Source organism: Ptychodera flava, chromosome 7 (genome assembly GCF_041260155.1).
Source record: "Ptychodera flava strain L36383 chromosome 7, AS_Pfla_20210202, whole genome shotgun sequence".
NCBI lineage: Eukaryota > Metazoa > Hemichordata > Enteropneusta > Ptychoderidae > Ptychodera > Ptychodera flava.
In genome coordinates, this window is record NC_091934.1 from 5,756,352 (window position 1) to 5,780,107 (window position 23,756).

Here is a 23,756-nt window from a genome sequence, read left to right on the forward strand (position 1 = left end):
GGCATAGTTTGTTTGATCATCGATTGGAACTACCTGACTGATTGCACGGGCTCCTAGATCTATGAAACTTTGAGTGATGGTATCACTTATAAGAGAACTGTATTTCGCTTTGTACATTTTGAAGGCTTTAATTACAGTCTCATCTTTCCACGTTTCTACGTCCACAACTGAAATCTCCTTGCCAAAAAATAACTTGCTTTGACCACTTGTGATGACACAGAGTATTTTTTCACGTTTCGTCTCTATTATGGATTGAGCGTCCGACGCTGCGGTTGGTAGTGGCGCTGTCGTATTTGCTGCTGCCGATGACTTTATTAAATTCTCCATTGTTTGCAGTATGTTATCTATTCTTAGTAAAAAATAAAAAATCTTTGGGAAAATATGATCAAATCTATCTACTCTTAGTAAAAAAATAAATACACGTTTAAACCTGAATCCGAAATATAGTATTAACATAGTCTGGAATGTCAGTACCCCTAACAGAACTGTACCGATAGGGATTCCGATTCCGAAGTATGGAAAATTCTCCTCCATTAAAATCTATCTGTATATAGAAACACGAATAATGAGTACAGACGCATTCCCAGCTGCTTTTCAATTGAATAAGACGAGCATACCGACAGTACAGCATGCTGATATTCCTTCCAAACCAAACGGGGGAGTAAAACCTATTCTCATTGACCTAGAAATATATGTAACGCCGACAGATAAATTTACTTTTCATCCTCGGGATATATTTAAAGATAACGTAATCACTCATCGAACAGCTAAAGAAAGTAATATATGGCTGGGCAGCCCGCACATGAAATACTGGGACCAGCAATTAAATTTTGCTGTATGGTGCAGCACTACTGGTTGTGGTATATCATTCACCCATCTCTTCGATAAGAAATATCCGCCACAAATACGATCATTCTGCCGTTTTCATGTTTATTTTACAATACGTCGTATCCTTCATGAAATGGGCGTTGCACTTCCAGACGATACGATCTTGAAAGCCAACGACAATCCATACAATCTCGTCCAATATGAACTTCTATGTACAGAATTTGAAAATATAAGCCCAACGAAGTCCGACTTTCTATATCGCAAAGGCCAAAACTCAGGTCTTGGTTATGGTTATGAATATTATACTAATTGTGGCCCCGTTCGACAGCCAAAAGCAATATACAATGGTCATGACTTTTTCCTCTCCGCCGACGGAGGCGTTTTCTATACACATACCATTTTTGGAAAGAAAAAACATGTACTGCCCGACAAAGACAGACCACATTATTATTTCTTCAGAAATGATGGAACAGAGGGGCAATATAATAGTTTCATTCCTCTGAAGGGAGACTCCGGACTAACAAAGGCCGGTCTCGCCGCCTCAATGAAAGCCTTGAAGCCTACGTATATTGCATACTTGGCGCACAAGCTAATATTCGCAGTACCATTGTGGGCGATACTGGCAGTGCAGAGCAAGTCCGAAAAGAATTCGGCGTTCTCCTCGAAGATGAAATTCGTAATACTGATAAGGTAATCAGTTATAGGCGATATCAAGACACAATAATGAATACTGGTGTCAAACTTGATATGGCAGTTTCGCCCAATTTACTTCTCTTACCGTCTAAAATGGTCATTCTTTCGGGCCCGGCAATCACAGGTTATAATAATGAATTGCAATACGCAACCAGCGTTTGAAATTCATGCTAACCCGCTAGCCCCAGACCAGCTGTTTTCATGCCGGGCCAGTAAGTTGTGAAAAAAGCAGACCTGAGTGTCCTGCTCTAAATAAAGAAGGAGTCAGCAATTTTTAATACTCTTACCCTATTCTGTTAAATTCTCAAGTAATCAAACCGCAAAATTTAGGAAAAAATTGGCAGGGAAAATCTCAAAAGATCGAACGGTGAAATTACTTAGCGAAAGCCTTTACAGCTACGCATTTCTCGCGACTTGCGAGATTGATGGCGCTACTCAACATCTTCCATTTGTTACGCGTTGGGGTCACGTTGGGGTAGGTTCGAGATTTCGTTTAGTCAAAATGGCAGCATTGTTTTGATGAACCTCGCCTCGCGGGTGAATATCAGTAGCGAGAAAGATGTACAGGTATTTGAATATTGAGCCACCTACAGCAAAAAAGAAGCGATCAACAGAAGATTGCCGTGCTGCAAGCAAAGTCTACGATGCAGAGAAATGGGAAAGACACTTTCAAGAGTCTTGGAAAAAAGACTTTCCGTGGCTAATACACGATCCCGGTAAGCCCGATAAACGCATTTCCAAAATGTTCTGCCAAGTTTGCCGTAGTGTGTATGGTCCACTGGCCGTTAACCGGCGACAGCCTGGAATCCCTGATAAGTACACAAAATATGCAGCGGGTCCTCTTGTTACTGGGTGCACAAACATGAAAAGGACAGTTTTGTCAGGCCATGCATTATCTGAGGGGCACAAGGAGGCTGTTGCAAACATCGCTCGTAGAACTGCCAAGCCAGGAGAAACTGAAGCAGAAAAATGCATTCAGCAAATGAACCATCAAGTATTTGACCGCCTCACCATCTTGTTCCGAACAGCCCATGCCATAGCTTACCACTCTAGGCCATTCTTGGACATGATTTGGATGTGTAACCTCGACGAAAAGAAAGGCATAAATGTTGGGAATACTTATCGAAACGATAAACAGTGTAAACAATTCATCGAGGCAATAGCTGCAGTTGAAAAGAGAGGCCAGGAAGCTGATTTAATGGATGCCAAATTTATCAGTCTTCTGTCAGATGGATCGGTGGATGTAGCTACTATAGAAAATGAAGTAGTCTATGGGAGATTTGCGATTAAAGGAGAAGTTAAGACTGTGTTTCTTGCCATGCAGTCCGTAGCAAGAGCAAATGCACCAGGGATTTACAAAGCACTGATGAAGTCTCTTGTATTTGAAAACATATCACTCCAGCAGATGCAACAGAAAATCGTCGGATTTGGTTGTGATGGTGCCAGTGTGAATACCGGCTCTGTGTCAGGTGTAATCACTCTTTTACAGACTAACATTTCTAAAGAGATCGTACTGGTGAAATGCCTTGCTCACAGATTGGAGCTGGCATTTAAAGATGCCATCAAAGGTATACATTTGTATACAAAATTGAACACTCTTCTTACTGAGCTTTTCAAGTTCTATCACACAAGCAGCCTACAGACAGAAAACCTGAAACAAACTTTCCGGGCTTTAGGATTACAGACAGCTTTGCCACATCGAGTGGGTGGAACCCGTTGGGTGTCACATGTCCTAGGAGCATTGATCCAAGTGTGGAAAGGGTATGCAGCATATGTGAAACATCTTGGCCAGGTAAATATTAATTTCAAATGTCATTAAAAACAAAGCAAAATAAACAAAATGTGTGTTGTTAAATACTGCAAAATCATAAAAATAATGTGCACCATGTTTAATCATGAATTTATTGAGAAGTGTGCATAGCAATTTAGCATAGAACTGAATAGTAATCTAATAAGTATTCTAATAAGTAATCTAATGAAGTAAAAAGTAATCTGATAAATATTTGTTTCTGTCTTTATTTGAAGGTGGCTTCAGAACATTCAAACAAGAAACAGCCAAAAGCCAAGCATCTTTCAATGCTGCTTTCATCAAAGGAGTTAGTGGTTTTTGGTAATTTTCTGACAGATGTGCTGACAGTTATTTCCACACTTTCACAACAACTCCAGAGAGATGAAATTGGGATATACCATTCCTATGAGCAGATCCAGGCCACAATAATGGTAGTCAAGAAATATAAGGAAAGGTCAGTGTGTTTTTGAAATTTTTATAATTCAGTAATGAAATATATAATAGCATTATCCATTGTCAACAGCTTGCTGCCTTGAAAAACTAATATGCCATGTAGTTGTAGTCTTGCAGTGTGATAATGGTGATGGGTTTCTCTTTGCAGGGAAGGACCATATCTTCGTAGTGTTTTTGAAAAAGAGGAGTATAAAGCGTATACATTAAAAGGAACAGTCAACTTTGAAAGTGTTAGAATAAAGGTAGTGGATGCCATGGTAGGATGCCTAGAGAAGAGGTTTAGTGATATTGATATTGGTCTGCTGGCAGCTACAAAACTTGCAAACTTCTCAACATGGCCAACAGTATTCAATGAAAGCAATAAGGGTATGCTTAAGCTTAGTAAAAAATTTAATTATAAATCTGCATGGAATCAGCTGCATGGAATTAATTTTTAACCAACGCAACAATCACATAATTTACATCATTAAACTACAGAATTCTGTTTATTACAGATTTTGGTGATGAACATGTTGCCACACTTACAGACCACTTCAGCCAGACACTTCAACAACAAGGTGTTAACCCAGCAGTAGTTGAACTGGAATGGAATATACTGAGAAGCAGCTTGTACAACAAGTGAGTTATCTCCTTTTCAATCTGATTGTCAATAAATTTTTAAATAATTTCCATGACATCTCACTAAATATCTTAAAGTATAACTGCTGCTGTTGCAATTGTTGCAGTAACCTACAGATAATTTTTTTTTTCAAGACAGCTGACTCTACTTTATTTTCATTTCCAGTCACACTGTAGCTGATCTCACTTGGCCAGCTGTAAATAAGATTCTGGGTAATGAGTGCAAAAATATTTTGGCCCTAGTAGACTTGGTGTTGTCATTGCCAGCCAGTTCAGCTGTATGTGAACGTGGGTTCAGCTTGATGAAGCAGACCAAAACAGAATATAGGAATAGGCTCCACACAAAAACCCTGAGTAACCTCTTGATGGTGAAGCTTCACACTGAAAATGAGAAGGAATATGACCCCACATCTGCCATTCACTACTGGAATACTGGAGGCCCCAAAAAGAGGAGGCACAATTTCATGGAAGACAGATCTAATCGGCTGAGTGATATTGTTCAAACCAGGCTGGCAGCAGTGACCAGGCTGTTTTGGTTGAAGAGCAGGATGAAACAGGAGTTGCTATTGCTGACAAAGATAAAATGCTGTCTGACAGTGACTCTGACTGGAGTGACTACGGATCATGTTCAGAGATGGAAGAGGAGGATGATGTCCTTACACTGGAGGCAGCCTGTGAAGATTTGGGTTTTGAGGACTAGGACATTAATTGTCATTCTGGCTGTAAAAGAAAAGAGTTGAAAACAGTTGCTGCAATAAAAAGTTGTTATAAAATTATAAAGAAATTAATAGTTTGGTGTTATGATATTGCATCTTTTTTATTGTTCAGGGCCCCTGTATTTCCCTTCAAGTGAAAATTCCGTATTATGCCCAGGACCAGTTGATTTCCTTTCGGGCCAGTGAATTTTATAAGTTACTGGCCCGCTTGGCCAGTAGCGATTTTGCATGAGTTTCAAACACTGATTTTACGCTACAGAATCTATGGTCTTCGGGTAAATGGAGATATAAACACAGAAATTAAAGAAAGTGCTAAATATGAGATGGATGGGGAAGAGGATGCTGTGAAATGGCAGGATGTGCATCCCGGAGGGCCACCTAATACGGCAGACGCTGTTGACACAAGTCAGATTCCCTTATCGACTTCGGAACGGGAACGGAAGGCAGCAGCCGTGTCACTCGCCAGCGGCACGGATCCTATTCACGAATACGGCAAAATTGGTTTGTTATCTTTAGCCATATTCATTGCTATTGTAGGTGGAATATTCTGAAAGAACTAGAAGAGATTCATAATCAGTTCATTTATGTACAGTATACAGATCCGATGTATGCAACCGTGCCATTCAACATGATTGTAACTGGGCCGACAAATTCTGGCAAAACAGAATATGTGATGGATCTCCTCACCGGTCCGTACTTAAGGAAATTTGAATATATAGTTTTCACTTGTCCAACATTCATGAACAATAAAACATATAATAAAAGATTCATTTTCACCGATGATAATGTGTTTGTGTTTCCGGTCGGACTCGATGCTGTGGATGATACACTAGCCTACGTACATAAGGTATGGGCCGGCACGAACACTTTAATAATCCTCGACGACTGCGCCTCGTCCAAAGATATGAAGAAGCGCAGTGACTTTTTAGTCAAACTTGGTTTCAGCGCAAGACACGATGGATTATCTGTCTGGGTTCTGACTCAACAATATACTAGTATTAGTAAACCATTTAGGGAAAATATACAGATGTTAGTACTATTTTACACACCCAGCAAGACAGATAACAAGACTATTATAAAAGAATATGGAATGGAGGTGTCAGAACGGGAGGCCATGGACCTAGTCAGACAATTGAAAAGTATACCATTCAGTAAACTAGTATTTCATTTACGGCATCCGTACGACATACAATTTTTCGTATAATAGGAAAAACAGGAGTATCAAAAAGGCGAGAGAAATATAAACATTATTATGTTCAATATAAACAGCTGCTAAGCTAATCATGGCTTTGCCCGAAGGTACTCTTAGAGAATTATATTACAACCCGAAAACTGGGTTTGGAGGTGTACAAAAATTATATGACGCAGCACGCGCCAGCGGACTAAACGTTACTAAGAAAGAGGTGCAGGAGTGGTTAAAAACTCAGCTAACTTATAATCTACATAAACCGGTACCTCGTACTCATGCTACGGGCGGGAGGCGCGTTTTCGTAACATCGATAGACGAGTTTTGGCAGGATGATCTCGTGGAATTCCCTTCACCATTCGCAAAAGAGAATAAAAACATTCGATACATGCTAACAGTAATCGATGTGCTAAGCAAATATGCATGGGCCAGGCCGATACAGTCAAAAACGGCTGATGATACGTTACAGGCGCTACAAGACATAATTAAGAAATCCGGGAGGCAACCCGACAAACTTCAGACAGATGAGGGGCGGGAATTTATGAACCGAAAAATGCAGAAATGGTTGGAGGAGGCGGGAATTAACTGGTTTCACACCTACAGTGACAAAAAAGCTAGCGTCGTTGAACGTTTTAATCGTACTCTTAAAACGATGATGTGGAAATACTTCACATACAGACAGACTCGTTCCTGGTCCCCATTTTACCACAACTTCTCGAGAATTACAATAACACCATACACGGAAGTATCAAAATGAAACCCGTCGATGTAACAGAGGACAACGATTGGCAGGCATTTTATACACTTTACCCTGAGTTGGCAGCCATGGGAGCTAACCCTGAATTCAAGCCGGGAGAACGGGTTCGAATTACAAAATACAAGACCACTTTCAGGAAAGGATATTTACCAAATTGGACCGAGGAGATTTTCATAGTTTCAAAAGTGGTGTACGCAGCTGGACTGGGTACTCCGCCAGTTTACAAAATAAAAGATCTGAATGGAGAGGAAATACTTGGCACTTTCTATTCTGATGAACTTCAGAGCGCTGCTGGCGCCGACGAGCTGTACAGAGTAGAACGAATTTTGAAGACGAAAAAAATTAGAGGAAAGAAATATTATCTGATAAAATGGCGCGGCTATCCAGAAAATTTCAATAGTTGGGAGCCAGAGGAAAATGTTATTAGAACTTCGTAAGTACCCTTCGGAATCCCTATCGGAACGGTTCCGATAGGGCTCTGTAGTTCCTGTGCTGGTACTAACGCAAGTAATTACGAAAGTTATTCAATAAGTACCATGGAGCAAGCCTTAATTTCTTGAAAGCCAAAAGTGTCAGTTTACCCCTTCGGAACGCACCCCGCTTCCAACCACCTGGCCAAGTATTTATCATGTATTGTCGTAAGTAATGTTCACTTATTGCATCTTTTTTGGCTGTATGTGGATGAGGTGGTACAGGGGAGGGGGAGGATCCGGAGCCGTAACCGTAGGGTTCCGAAGGGGCACATATTAAGTTTGCAAGATCTTCAAAGCAACTTCTCATGTTGCCATGGTCCGTTCTTTCCAGTCCTCCTTGTTCAGCTTTATCGATAAATTCTGGTTGAAGTATAATGTACACAACTGACATGAGCCATAGACAAGTAACTTCAAAGTCTTGCCCGTAACCGTAGAGTTCCTTCGGCATCATGTCAAGTGCCTGTAAGTCAAAAGAAGCATTATAAGCGTGCACAGATTCACAAGCATTAAGAAGTTTGTGTAGGTTCTTGAGTGAGACTCGAGGTTGTTCTAGTTGTTCTTGATTAGGTGGATAATAAGCTTTTTCAAGTTCCTCCTCGCCGAAACCGTCTATTAAAAATCCCTGGCTGCCGCCGCCCCATGCAATTCCAAAGTCAAAAGCTCGTGGAGATTCTACTGGTCCGACTGTCTCGGTATCAATTGTTGGATTAAGTATATTCTTGAGAACTTCAGGCGTAAGAGGATAACTAATTATCAAACATGGAAGTCTGTAGTCGTTGCAAATTTCTAAGAAAGTCTGTTTGAACTGCTTATGAATCTCTTCTAGTTCTTTTAAGGTAGCTATTTCATATTGTCTGGCTCGAGTCAGAATATTCCGCCTGCAATAATCAAAAGGCATATCTTTGAATATGATAATGAAACTATGTAAATGGTCAAATGCTCTAGAAACAATCTTTTTTTCTTCCGCTGCCACGGAAACGTGGGAACGGATTCGAGAAAAAGTCAGATGTTGAATTATGGAAGATTCACAAATAATGTGGTTGGTGGCGCCCGCCAAATTTACTGCATCGTAACTCTTACCACTTCCAGTTGGTCCATTTATAAATATGTATGACATTTTGTACTATCTATATCATAAAAATTTTTTTTTAAGTATTTTTTCGTAAAGATATATTACGATAAGACAATGGCAATCCTTTATATTTCAGATGCAATAAAATACTTGGAAGTGGAGAAAACAATATTCAAATCAGTGACGGCAAACTCATATTTGGTGAATATGTAGATCCTATTATATATGTAGACAGTGAGCTAGAACTGGTTTTCCCCATCGGGCCTAAATATGGTTCAAAAGATCCTGCTACATGTGATGAAATGTGTGTCCGTTGGCTACCGAGTCTTCAAAAGTTTACCGATCTGATAGTATTCCGTACCTTAGGTGAAAGTTTCGATGCAAGCACTGCTAAAAGCTATGCTGCAAGCCTGGCCGCTCACTCCCAGAATCCTATCGGAACCGAAGGGAATCTGCAGGTATTTTACAATCCCTCTAAAGTGTATCAGAAGCAAGGGAGCGACACACAGACAAAGTATTTTAAATTTCGGTTTAAAAGAGGGATTCACGATTTCACTACATGTATTGATATAGTTCAAGAAATCGACTGTGGTTTTAAAGCAGTGAGCCCATTGCCAGCCCGAGAAAATCCTGCTATTGTACCTCGTAATATCCGAAGGGGTAGTAAGATAGAATTCTTAGCATTTAAACCGCGCTTAAATAAGCGTACCCTTTCTTTCACTATAGAGAGGTTATTTTGTGTCACGCCTTATAAACCAGAAATTCAAGACATGGAAGAACTAGTCGACTTAGAAAGATTAGGTGAGATATATAAACAAATAAATGCTGCCAAAAATATTATAGTGGATTTTGATGACCTATCATAGAATAATTATTTTTTCTTTTTTAAATTTTTTAGGATAGTATATATTATAAAGATTATTATGCCCGTCGATTACGTACAGCATTCAAGGGAGCAGTTTTACGAAAAGAATTTCCTGAAGTCAAGCGAGTCAAGGATATCGAAACGCTGGTGGATATCGAAGGTATGACCAAAATAAGAAAGATGTACTCTGTTTATACAGAAATGGAAGTCAAATTAGTGGATCCAAAAAACGGTAATACACAAAATCGTACATTGCCTGTTAAATTAAAAGATACATACACAAAAGATGTAAGAGGCACAGCGGAATCGGATGTGAAACAACAATTAATAGATCGCTACGACCATATGCTTGATACAATTGAAAATGTTGAGGGTTCTGGTCTCGTTCTCGAGGAGATACTTAATTTTGAAGTAATTCTAGTAGAAGTTTTACTCGGGGCCGGCCGCCCTTCGGCACACAACAGCCCGATTCAACTTCCCGGATGGTTAAAAAATAAGCATTGTGTGAGCGATCTTATTCTTCCTTTCGGTAGCGAGAATTGTTTTCAATACGCAGTTGTAGCAAGTATAAAGTTAGGTGATATCACGTTTCATGAAAAGAAATGTGGACAGACTAGAAAAAAATGGAATACGTACACTCCATTTATGGCCGATTACTGTTTTGATGGAATACCATTTCCTACGCCCGCCGATGAGACTGTATTCAAGCGCTTCGAGCAGCAAAATCCAGGCATCAAACTCCAAGTATTTCAGATCTACGAGAATGATCCCGCCCCGTCCGACATAACTGTGTTATATAGTAGCTGTAGCGGAGCCCGTTCCGAAGGCGAAGGCGGAGCTCGTTCCGATAGGGATCAAATAGCGAATATCTTACTAATAGTCGGCGAAGACGCGGGTCACTATGTACCAATTACTGCGTTAAATCGCCTTCTTAATTCTCAAAATGATCGTAAGAATGTGCACAGACGGAAGTGTATTTGTATGGTTTGTAAGCGGGGTTTTGCGTCAACAGAAGAATTAGAAATACATCAGGTATACTGTGGAACAGACACTGCTCAGCCAGTTTTTCCTAAGGAAGTATGTCAATTCGAAGGACATAAGAAGAAGGTTCCTTGTCCCTACGTCGTGTATGCAGATACTGAGGCAATTATTGAGAAGGACACCGGCCGACACATTCCAATTTGTATTTCGTATGTTATGCTTGAACGATGGCCAGGCCGGAACGGTTCCGGGCCGAAAGTTTTTAGTAAAAGAACATTCACAGGTACAGATTGTGTTAAGGAATTTCTAAAGGATATGAAGAAATGGGCTGAGATTTATTCGAAATCGTATTATTGGAAAATAAAACTGATGAAAGATCCTTCTGATTACAACGATCCAGACTGTATTGCATGTGGAGATCAAGCCGGATACCGAATAGTGAAGGATGAAAATACTTTTTATTGTGAAAAGTTCCGCCCATCAAGAACGATTCCTATATACTTTCACAACCTCAAGGGATACGATGGTTCTTTTATTTTACAAAAAATACATTAAATCAGGGATGTTGAGCCAAATATCATAGCTAAGACGGGCAATGGTGGAATTATGTGTCTTATGAAAACATTTATTTTTCACGCCTCAATTGTTGTCGATGGGGGAGGGAGACAAAGAAACGTTTCTTTTCTATAAAGTTTATGGACAGTGCTCTGTTGATGTCTGGGTCGCTCGCGAAGTTGGCAAAGACTGTGCCAGAGAATGGATGGACGGCAGTACCACTTTCGTACCCAGACATTCAGCGGGCGAAAGGTTTCTTCCCGTATGAATATTTAGATTCTCCAGAGCGATTGGAAGAGGACCAGCTCCCACCACGACACAAATTTTATAGCGAATTAACGGAAGAGGGGATTTCTGAGTCTGATCACGAACATGCATTGTGAGTATGGGACGAAGTTGAATGTAAGATAATTCATGATAATATGGAATTCTATTGTGAGACCAACGTTCTCCTTCTTGCAAATATATTCGAAAATTTCCGTGACACATGTTTAAAAGCATTTAAGTTAGATCCAGCCCACTATATGTCAGCGCCTGGCTTGACATGGGATGCTATGTTACTTTATACAGGTAATAAGTTTAAACTCATTCAAGATGCTGAGCAGAGGGGAATTAGAGGTGGTATCAGCCAGTGTAATATTCATTATTTACAGACAAATCATCCGGCATACGGGGATTACGATCCAGAGAAACCGTTAACCGAAATAAAATATCTCGATGCTAATAATCTTTACGGATGGGCTATGAGTCAGGCAATGCCAGTGGGCGGACTTCATTGGATGACGATGGAAGAATTGTTAGAATGGGAAGGCGGAGCAGGCTTGGATTGGGGACCAGCGCTAGATTTCCGCCAAGTTTTCTAGAAGTAGACTTAGAATATCCGACTGAATTACATGAAGAACATTCCGATGTACCACTGCGTAGTTTTAAAGATATTGAATTTCATGGAAATGGTCTAAGAGTAATGAACACAAAGGATGGTATACAGCTTGAAATTCTGAAAACAGATACTTCATTTAAGGTTGGCGACGACGCTCATGATGATAATGTATTTGCCCATGTTTATGTTATTAGCGATGCCCAGGTCTCTGTTGAAAATAGTAGATTAAAGTCTTTACTATTTTAGTTAACCAGAGTCGTTCAGAAAAAAACCTACCAGAAATTCAGACCTCAGTCATGCAGTAGGAAAAATCACACATCTTCACATACTTACATCAGCTAGACTACCGTCGACTGACTGTCAACACTCCGTTCCGTAGGGTTCCGAGGGCCTTTATATTGGCTAGTTTGATGGTGAATTTCCCAGGAATTCCCCTCACGTACGTGTCTATACATGTTGTGTGGTTCAGTGACCCCATTCCGGCAGGTGTATATGAACTCACGTACGCGTACAGTACGTTCCGGTAGGTGTCATTTTAGCTATATGGAGGGAGTTCTCATGGGGGAAAATGGGGGGGGGGAAACAAAATGAGTGTCACAGAAAACAAGTTATTCTTACTACTACCACACTGTATGCAATGGGTTTTTACAGTTCAAAATTTAAATAGAGCATCATAAAATAATCAATTTTCAAATTAGGTCATTCAAATTTCATTTATTCGTTAATTCATTCACTCATTCATTCACAAAATCATTCAGAGTAATTAAATGAAGAAGCTCATACGTGACGCCCTCCTGCAGGAAGTTTAAGCGACAACAGCTACACACTAGTACTTTTTTCCACCCTTTTGTTCTGTATGAATTTTACAAATTCTTGTTTATCCTTCATAAAGCATACATAACTGGACAGCATTCATTTTGTAAGCACTACTTGTATACGTAATGACAACATTCATTTTTTAAGCACTTCTTGAATACGTAATGTTGGTTTATGAATCATGATATCTGGATTTTTTCTACTCGGTTGTAAGTTAGCATTCATTACATGTATTTGGTTTCAGTGGTTCATAAAACGATTTGCTGGCCGTCTCTAATGCTGTGCCGGAAAATTACCTTTCCTTTAAAGTTTTTTTGTGTGTGTGTTGACCTTAGTATATCACTTTACAAACTTCACTTTTGAAAACTGTTTTAAATAAACAATATTTGACAAATAAGTTTATCTCACTCCGAACTATGATCTACAGAGAGAGAGAGAGAGAGAGAGAGAGAGAGAGAGAGAGAGAGAGAGAGAGAGAGAGAGAGAGAGAGAGAGAGAGAGAGAGAGAGAGAGAGAGAACAGGCGACAGCTCATAGCCGCATCTTTAGACTGCATTCACAAACACATCTCAAGGGCGGGGGCGGGAGATTCCATAAAAAGTTCTGAGTTTTTTTTCAAATGCTCCTCCAAGTCCCCCTTCTGACTTGCTATAATTTTGAAGTCCCCCTCAAAGTAAGGCACAGTATTGACGATATAGTGCCTCGTCCAAAATATCAAATCATGTCAAATCGGGTGTCTATTGGGCAAACCATTTACATTTTCCCCATTAAAACAAATTATATCTATACATATATGTGTGTGTGAATAGTCATGTAAATGTACTTTTGCTTGAAGTGTTAGGTAAAAAGTGCACTTGTGTACAAAAAAATTGATTTTTGATTTCATAGATAATGTTGATTAACTATACATGGTGGTCTACGAGAAAACTATGAACGCGTGTTTTCCAATATAAAACTAGCAATATCTATTCATTTCGAAATGAATGAAATTTTTGATTCTGTAGACATTGATGTTCTAGACAATGGAGGTCTTTGTGATATTCGTACTTTAAAGAGAAACTCCTTGTTGAAGCAGCAGACTCGTGGTCAAACAATATAAGTAATATACCAAAATTACGTACCTACAGACAATTCAAATCACTTTATGGAAGGGAGTCATATTTGTCATGTAACTTGGATCGTAGTACACGTTCTTTCTTGGCTCAATTTAGATTTGGAATTTTACCATTACGGGTAGAAACAGGAAGATTCAGAGGGGAAGCTTTACAGGACAGAAAGTGTATGTTTTGTGAACAAAATGCTGTTGAAGATGAAATTCATTTTCTCATACATTGTTCTTTATACAATGGATATCGTGAGAATTTATTTGGTATTGCTAGAAATCATATCGACGGCTTCCAAGATCTTACTGATACACAGAAACTGGAACACTTAATTAAAAACATTAGTCGAAGCACGGCGAAATTTATCGCCAGGGCTTATGGAAAAGACAATCCATATTATACGAAAAACGATAAGAATTAACCTTTGGCATAGACCTTTTTCCCACTATAATAATATAAGACAAGAAATCTTTGTAATGTTTTCTTTTCTCATGTATTTGGGCACAGTCCCTCATATGAAATTGTACCACTTTCTAAAAGTGACTAATAAGCCCGTTGAGGCTTGGTGTAATGTCACTAGTCACTATAATAAATATCTATCTATCTATCTATCTATAGACGTTTGATAACTGATATAAATATAATTGATTAGCACGGGGTGCTTACAAGTGCACATGTGTATAAGAAAGTTAATTTTTATTGTGGAATTTCTCTGAAAGCGATGATCCACTATACATGGGAGCTGGAATAAAACTGAATATTAATATTTTTCCAAAATAAACCTTGTAATATTTGTTCGTATATGGACCCTGAATAATTGACATAATTGTACATGCTAAGAATAGGGTGATTACATTTGAATATGTGTACAAAGATTTGATTTTGGAATTCCCCGAAAATGTTGATTCACTGTACATTGTACTCTATTAGGAAACTATGATATATTTTTGTAAGCTTACATTACAAAACTAGCTAAACTGTGTATTTGTAGTTGCTGAATTATTGATATTAATGTACCTGATCAGACGAGCATTGTTACATATGCATATGTGTGGGACAAATTTGATTGTGGAATTTCACTGAAAATGTTGATTTACTATACATCGTAATCTGATTAAAATCAGATGTATACGACGACGTCTATACAATACAAGTTCATGAGCGCTCTTCTAAAGATGGAAACACGATCGGAACTAATTTGGGATAATTGGATTTTTTTATTTTGCAAATTTCTCAAAAGTGTTAGGTGCCAGTAGCTTAATGTTGCAATATCGCAAATTACTCATAAACACAAGTATGTTGTTCTATAAAAAGAAAAGCAGATGAGATAACATTTGTAGATTAAATCGACATTACTTCACCATCCGATTATCCCAAATTAGTTCCAATCGTATTCGGAATTGACGTTGCTCTACATTCCAAGATTCCCATGTATTGAACGCACATGCGTATACATGACAATATCATTGTATTCAAATGACAGTCGACAAATCGCGTTTTATAATCTATAGCCAAACACGACAAAATATATCGATCTGGTTTCAGTCTGTGACACTCTTACTATCATCTTGTAATGAAGAAAATGTAAGGGGTTTATGTAAAGATGAGAATACTCACGGTCTGAGTTTCCTGTAAAACTGGTATCGTAACAGAAACCAGTGATTCACTTCTTCTTAAAGCGGCACTTTTCAATCCCAGGTTCTCGCATTAGTGGAATTCTCCTCCCAGTCAAACACTTGGCCAGTACCATGTTTGATTTCTACAACATTTATTACACAAAGTGATCTCAACCTTCTGTCACCTTTTGCTAATCCTGCAAACAGAGTCTATACACGCGTTTGATTGATGGTCGGTTCAAATCGCCAACGGTCATTGATTCCCCACCACAAACGCTCGAATTTCTTAAAAAATGTCTTCCAGTAGCGTTAGACTTTGAATATAACCATAGAATTTGATCGGCAGCAACTTCGCACTGACCGCTTGGCAGTCTGTCTGCGTTTTTGCGGCGGGGAAAACTAGAAAGTGACATTTTCTGGAGCGTGTGCCCTCGTGTTGCCTGTTTGGTGTCCACTTACCTAATGAACGCCGCCACAGCTTAGCGTCCTATGAAAGGGAGGCTTTTAAAGCCACCCAAATTTTGAGAAATTGTGTGTGAAATGGTGTAATCTTATAGGTGTTGCAATTCATTATGCACTAAAAATTGAGTAACCCCATTCTTTCTCTCCACATCTTATAGTCCGTGGGCTAGAGGGGGTCTACGTGCACCCCCCCCCCCACAGGATAACAAACCTGTATTTTTCAGAAGCCTTAGGATCCCTAGAATACGAAATGGAATTTTAACAGAAAAAATATAGGGATGGAATAGCTGTTATGGTCATGTTTTGAAGGGTACCGCAAAATAACGATTCTCCAAGCCAAATGCATTTTCGTCAAATCTGTCTTCTTGTAAGTCATGTGCTGAGCTCATTTTTTAACATAACCTCACTTGTTTGGTATCATTAGAAAGGGAATTTATTCCTCTTTAAGATGACATATTGTACTATGCAATATCTTCTACAGTTTTTGTCAAATATAACCAAAACTTACCCCTTACCCCAAAATTTAACATTGCAAATTACAGTAAATCTCAAATTCTACCAATTTTTTAGCTAGGCATAATAAAAAATGCAATGCTTTGTCTGAAATCTGTTTTATTTCATACAGGGACATGTCAGAAATATGAAATAGACTTTTAACAGAAAAAATATTGGGAATCTACAGCTGTAACAGTCATATTTTGAAGGGTACCGCAAAATAACAGTGTTGCAGATTTGCATGCATTTTTGTTAAAACTTTCTTCTTATAAGTTATCTGCTGGGCTTGTTTTTCAATATAACCTGGCTTGTTAGGTATCATTAGAAAGATAATTTACTAATCTTCAGAATGATATATTGTAACATGCAATATCTTCTATAGTTTTCATGATATGTAACCAAAACTTACCCCTTACCCCAAAGTTTACATTGAAAATTTCTGTCATAGCTAAAACCAAATTTTACAATTTCTTTAGCTTGACACAAAAAATCTGGCCCTTTTTGCTATTAAATCTGTTTTATTTGGTACAGGGACATGTCAGAAATATGAAATAGACTTTTAACAGAAAAAATATTAGGAATCTACAGCTGTAACAGTCATATTTTGAAGGGTACCGCAAAAAACAGTGTTGCAGATTTGCATGCATTTTTGTTAAAACTTTCTTCTTATAAGTTATCTGCTGGCTTGTTTTTCAATATAACCTGGTTTGTTAGGTATCATTAGAAAGATAATTTACTAATCTTCAGAATGATATATTGTAACATGCAATATCTTCTATAGTTTTCATGATATGTAACCAAAACTTACCCCTTACCCCAAAGTTTACAATGAAAATTTCTGTCATAGCTAAAACCAAATTTACAATTTTTTTAGCTTGACACAAAAATCTGGCCCTTTTGCTATTAAATCTGTTTTATTTGGTACAGGGACATGTCAGAATTATCAAATAGACTTTTAACAGAAAAAATATTGGGAATCTACAGCTGTAACAGTCATATTTTGAATGGTACCGCAAAATCACGGTGTTGCAGATTTGCATGCATTTTTGTTAAATTGTTCTTCTTATAAGTTATCTGCTGAGCTTGTTTTTGAATATAACCTGGCTTCTTAGGTATCATTAGAAAGATAATTTACTAATCTTCAGAATGACATATTGTAACATGCAATATCTTGCATAGTTTTCATGATATATAACCAAAACTTACCCCTTACCCCAAAGTTTACATTGAAAATTGCAGTCAAAGCTAAAACCAAATTCTACAATTTTTTTAGCTTGACACAAAAACTCTGGCCGTTTTTGCTATTGAATCTGTTTTATTTTGTACAGGGACATGTCAGAAATATGAAATAGACTTTTAACAGAAAAAATATTAGGAATCTACAGCTGTAACAGTCATACTTTGAAGGGTACCGCAAAATCACGGTGTTGCAGATTTGCATGCATTTTTGTTAAATTGTTCTTCTTATAAGTTATCTGCTGAGCTTGTTTTTGAATATAACCTGGCTTGTTAGGTATCATTAGAAAGATAATTCACTAATCTTCAGAATGACATATTGTAACATGCAATATCTTCTATAGTTTTCATGATATATAACCAAAACTTACCCCTTACCCCAAAGTTTACATTGAAAATTTCTGTCATAGCTAAAACCAAATTCTACAATTCTTTTAGCTTAACACAAAAAATCTTGCCTTTTTGCTATTAAATCTATTTTATTTGGTACAGGGACATGTCAGAATTATGAAATAGACTTGTAACAGAAAAATATTGGGAATCTACAGCTGTAACAGTCATATTTTTAAGGGTCTCGCAAAATCACAGTATTGAAAACTCGCTTGCTTTTTTGTTAAATCTGTCTTTCCTATAAGTCATCTGCTGAGCTTGATTTTTGACATAACCTGGCTTCTTAGGTATCAATAGAAAGGTAATTTACTGGTCTTTAAAATGACATATTGTAATATGCAATGTCTTGTTTAGGTTTCATGAAATAGGACCAAAGCTTACCCCATACCCAAGGTTTACACAGCAAATTACTGCAAATCTGAAACTCGACCTTTTTTTACAATTTATTAACTTTATATACAAAAGGCAATGCTTGTATGCAATCTACGAAATCTGTGTTTTTGTTAGAAAAGTATGTTACAAATATGAAATTAACTTTTAACAGGAACATAATATGATTTTGTAGCCTTTTGGATCATATTTGGAAGGGTACCCAGGTATCAGGGCAAATTTGCCGAAACACATACATTTGCAATATTTGGGTTCCCCCTCCAAAAATGATCCAAGTGGCTACTAAATTGTATCATCTTCCCGTTAAAAGGTAATTTGATACTTGTAACATACTTTTGTAACAAATAAATCAGATTTTAAATAAGAATTGCTTTTTGTATTATGTGCAGCAAAAAATGGTAGAATTTGTGATAAGCTGTAATTTGCGATTTGAACTTTTTGGGTATGGGGTAAAGTTTGACCATATTCAGGAAAACTATGATGACATTGTATATTACAATATGTCATCTTAAAGAAGAATAAATTTCCCTACTAATGATACCTCACAAGCCAGGTTGTGTCACAAAATAAGTTCAGCAGATGACTTACAAGAAGAAGAATTTAACAAAAAAGGTGCCAGTTTGTGGTACTGCGATTTTGCATTTCTCTTCAAAATATGGCTGATACAACTAAACAGTCCAAATATTTTTTCTGTTAAAAGTCTATTTCACATTTCTGACATGACCCAGTACCATATACAACAGATTTAATACCGAAACAGAGCTATTTTATCATGTCTAGCTAAAAATTCACGGAAATTGATCACGTTATCTATGACAGTACTTTCAATATAAACCTTGGGGTATGGGGTACGTTTTGGTCATATTCCATGAAAACTATACAAGATATTGCCTGTTACAATATTTCATTGTAAATACCAGTTAATTACCTTTCCAATGATACTAAACAAACCCGGCTATAATCAATAACAAGCTCAGTAGACTACTTATAAGATGACAGATTTAACAAAAACGCATACGAATCAGGAATACTGAGATTTTGCTGTACCCTTAAAAATACAGCTCTTACAGCTATAGAATCCCAATACTTTTTCTGTTAAAAGTTCATTTCATATTTCTGATATGGCCAAGTACAAAATTAAACAGATTTCATACAAAAAATTGCCTAATTTTTTATGTCTGCGTAAAAAAATTGCTTGAATTTGATATTAGCTATGACAGTAGTTTTCGATGTAAATTTTGAGGTATGGGGTAAGTTTTGGTCATATTTCATAAAAATCTGTACAAGATATTGCATGTTACAATATGTCTTTTTAAAGACCAGTAAATTATCTTTCTATTGATACCTAACAACTTACATTATATTCTATAAGAAGCTCAGCAGATGACTTACAAGACGATAGATTCAACAAAAATGCACGCAAGTCAGGAATACTGAGATTTTGCTGTACCCTTCAAAATCTGACTGTTACAACTACAGAATTCCAATCTTTTTTCTGTTAAAAGTCTATTTCATATTTCTGACATGTCCCTGTACCAAATAAAACAGATTTAATAGCAAAAACGGCCAGAGATTTTGTTTCTAGCTAAAAAATTTGTAGAATTTGGTTTTAGCTATGACTGAAATTTTCAATGTAAACTTTGGGGTAAGGGGTGGGTTTTGGTTATATATCATGAAAACTATAGAAGATATTGCATGTTACAATATGTCATTCTAAAGATTAGTAAATTATCTTTCTAATGATACCTAACAAGCCAGGTTATATTGAAAAACAAGCTCAGCAGATAACTTATAAGAAGAAACATTTAACAAAAATGCATGCAAATCTGCAATACTGTGATTTTGCAGTAACCTTCAAAATATGACTGTTACAGCTGTAGATTCCCAATATTTTTTTCTGTTAAAAGTCTATTTCATATTTCTGACATGTCCCTGTACCAAATAAAACAGATTTAATAGCAAAAACGGCCAGATTTTTTGTGTCAAGCTAAAAAAATTGTAAAATTTGGTTTTAGCTATGACAGAAATTTTCATTGTAAACTTTGGGGTAAGGGGTAAGTTTTGGTTACATATCATGAAAACTATAGAAGATATTGCATGTTACAATATATCATTCTGAAGATTAGTAAATTATCTTTCTAATGATACCTAACAAGCCAGGTTATATTCAAAAACAAGCCCAGCAGATAACTTATAAGAAGAAAGTTTTAACAAAAATGCATGCAAATCTGCAACACTGTTATTTTGCGGTACCGTTCAAAATATGACTGTTACAGCTGTAGATTCCTAATATTTTTTCTGTTTAAAGTCTATTTCATATTTCTGACATGTCCCTGTACCAAATAAAACAGATTTAATAGCAAAAACGGCCAGATTTTTTGTGTCAAGCTAAAAAATTGTAAAATTGGTTTTAGCTATGACAGAAATTTTCAATGTAAACTTTGGGGTAAGGGGTAAGTTTTGGTTACATATCATGAAAACTATAGAAGATATTGCATGTTACAATATATCATTCTGAAGATTAGTAAATTATCTTTCTAATGATACCTAACAAGCCAGGTTATATTGAAAAACAAGCTCAGCAGATAACTTATAGGAAGACAGTTTGAACAAAAATGCATAGCAAATCTGCAACACTGTTATTTGCGGTACCCTTCAAAATATGACTGTTACAGCTGTAGATTCCCAATATTTTTTCTGTTAAAAGTCTATTTCATATTTCTGACATGTCCCTGTATCAAATAAAACAGATTTCAGACAAAGCATTGCATTTTTTATTATGCCTAGCTAAAAAATTGGTAGAATTTGAGATTTACTGTAATTTGCAATGTTAATTTTGGGGTAAGGGGTAAGTTTTGGTTATATTTGACAAAAACTGTAGAAGATATTGCATAGTACAATATGTCATCTTAAAGAGGAATAAATTCCCTTTCTAATGATACCAAACAAGTGAGGTTATGTTAAAAATGAGCTCAGCACATGACTTACAAGAAGACAGATTTGACGAAAATGCATTTGGCTTGGAAAATCGTGATTTTGCGGTACCCTTCAAAACATGACCATAACAGCTATTGCGTCCCTATATTTTTTCTGTTAAAATTCCATTTCGTATTCTAGGGATCCTAAGGCTTCTCAACAAATACAGGTTGTTATCCTGTGGGGGGTGCGGCAGCTGACGGTAGACGCCCTCTCTAGCCCACGGCAACTCGAGGACCTGAACACGCGGGCAACACGCGCGTCGCAGAGTTCGACCGATATTCTATTGAAATCATTTGATATGATGTGCACTGTCGTCAATAGAACTACGTGGTCTTTACCATTTTAAAACAATTGATCACTGCCAGACATTGCAAAACGTTCATAATAGCATCTAATAAGACTATTCTTCAGTGTCATCTCTTTAAATAATAGAAAATTGAGAATAATAATACAAAATCAAAATATCATCGATTGGAAGAGAATCAGTTTTTGTTACGTATACTTTACATTTGAGTAGAGCATTTTACAAAATTATTCATAAACGTTGCCTACCTTACTGACCCAAAGCGCATCGCAGTCTGACCGGCCACGCGCACCCGCAAACACCTCCAAAGGGGTTTTAAAATATCATATATTGGGGGGGGGGGGGCATTTGAACGGATAGGGGACTTAAATGGGGGCTCGATACGAAACTGTCTCTGATTAATATGAAATATGTATTGGGTTGTCTCTTAAATAAAAGTCACAAAATAAGCTAATTGTATAGGAAATTTTCTTTCAATGTGTATTTATTTGTAAGACTACAGGCACAAACATACAGGTGCTTCAACTGACATCCATAGGTATAAACCCAGATCATATTAAACTTCTCAAGCCTCTTTGTTCTGTGTGCCAATTTCTCATCGTTAACAATGTTTATGGCCTAGATATATATAGAGCTTTGCCAAACAGAATGTTTCTTATTCCAGCACGCTGTGAGGAGTAGAACAAAAAACTGCATTTGATACACAGAACAAAACGTACTGAAAAACAGGTCAAAAAATACGGCTAAAATGTCCCTTTTATACACGGTTATGTTAATGTTCACTTTTTCCTTGACAAGTGAGGGAAGTCATCCTGTTTCAAAACATTTTATGTGATCGCTTTTGTACAAGATGAGTTTTCCTGTACGTGTACGTACGTCAAAACAGCGCCCTCCTAAATGAGAGAGAGAGAGAGAGAGAGAGAGAGAGAGAGAGAGAGAGAGAGAGAGAGAGAGAGAGAGAGAGAGAGAGAATTTCAAATGATAGATTTTATAAAGATGAATTTAATTATTTTATTTACACCGCAGGTGACTCGGAAAAAAACGTCAGGAGCAGAAGTTGAGGCGGTCATTTTTGAGGGTTTAGCCATAGGGAAGGAATTGGCATGTGACACGAAATGACAATTGGGAGCCGTCGCGGCATCTTCACTTGCCAAGGTCTCTTGTCCGAGCAGCTCCCCGAAATCAGAAGTGGGAAGTAACGGACCCGTGCGAGTGGACGGTGCCGTCGTTGACGGAGATAGAACAGTGGCCAGGGCAATTTTTTAACCTGGGGACTCGGAGGACAAGGAATCGGTGCAACCAATGAAGCTATTCGTGCAAAATCGTGTCCTTGCGGGGAGGAAGAATTAATTTTTTACTGTGGGTAGGGAAGAAATTTCAGGTTTTGCATGGAGTGGGGGAAAGTTTTTGCAATGGGTACCGTAAAATAGGTAGAGCCGGGGGTGCTTGTATGCTGTGGTTGGTAGAACTTTAGGGAAAATAAAGCGCCTAATAACGTACAGGGAAGCAATGTTCAAAGGTTGAAATGACAAGGACATGTTGGAATATGTACATCTAGTGGGGAATGGGGAATGCTCAGCGGTGGGAAAAGGGCAGATGGGTACATGAACTGTTGTGGGGAGCAGGGAGTGGGCAGACCATAGATACTGGAGGGCAGGGGCCATCAAAATTCAGTGGGAGGGCATATTTTCCTCATATGCCAGTGGGAGGGAAATTACGCACACCACTACTTTCCCCTCAAAATTTATATGGTCAAGGTCAACAATATGTAAAATGAGTATATCAGCCTTCAAAACATGTTGTTTTGTTGATTTTGTAAAATTAACGAAATTTGCCAATTGGCGGCACCTGAATGATATCGGAGGGCAGATCCGAACGGTTTTCACTTCCTCCTTCATATTTACATTTTGTTGAAAATACGTTAGAATAGTAAAGTTACATGTACAGTACAAACAGCCCGGGGATCATATTTCTAAACGGCGGACTGTTCGTGTACAAACGAGACCTCTCTCCGCTCTTTGCAGAGAGCGTCGCTTGTTTCAAAATTAACAGAGAGTGGGGTTAATAAGTTAATAACGAGCTAACCTTTGACCGCCAGTC

At 37.7% G+C, this 23,756-nt stretch overlaps 1 protein-coding gene across 2 annotated transcripts; it reads left to right on the forward strand.

Moving 5' to 3' along the window:
• The first annotated feature begins 1,775 nt into the window (after positions 1-1,775).
• On the forward strand, positions 1,776-5,165 carry LOC139136639 (zinc finger protein 862-like). 2 transcript variants are annotated; one of them, XM_070704408.1, is made up of 4 exons: positions 1,776-3,313; positions 3,547-3,764; positions 4,258-4,381; positions 4,548-5,165. In XM_070704408.1, the coding sequence occupies exons 1-3, from the start codon at positions 2,081-2,083 to the stop codon at positions 4,265-4,267; spliced, it is 1,461 nt and encodes a 486-aa protein (XP_070560509.1). In that variant the 5' UTR covers positions 1,776-2,080; the 3' UTR covers positions 4,268-4,381; positions 4,548-5,165. The 2 variants fall into 2 exon arrangements, with proteins under 2 accessions (XP_070560509.1, XP_070560511.1); XM_070704410.1 differs by lacking the exons at positions 1,776-3,313; positions 3,547-3,764 and adding an exon at positions 3,972-4,129.
• The last annotated feature ends 18,591 nt before the right edge of the window (positions 5,166-23,756 follow it).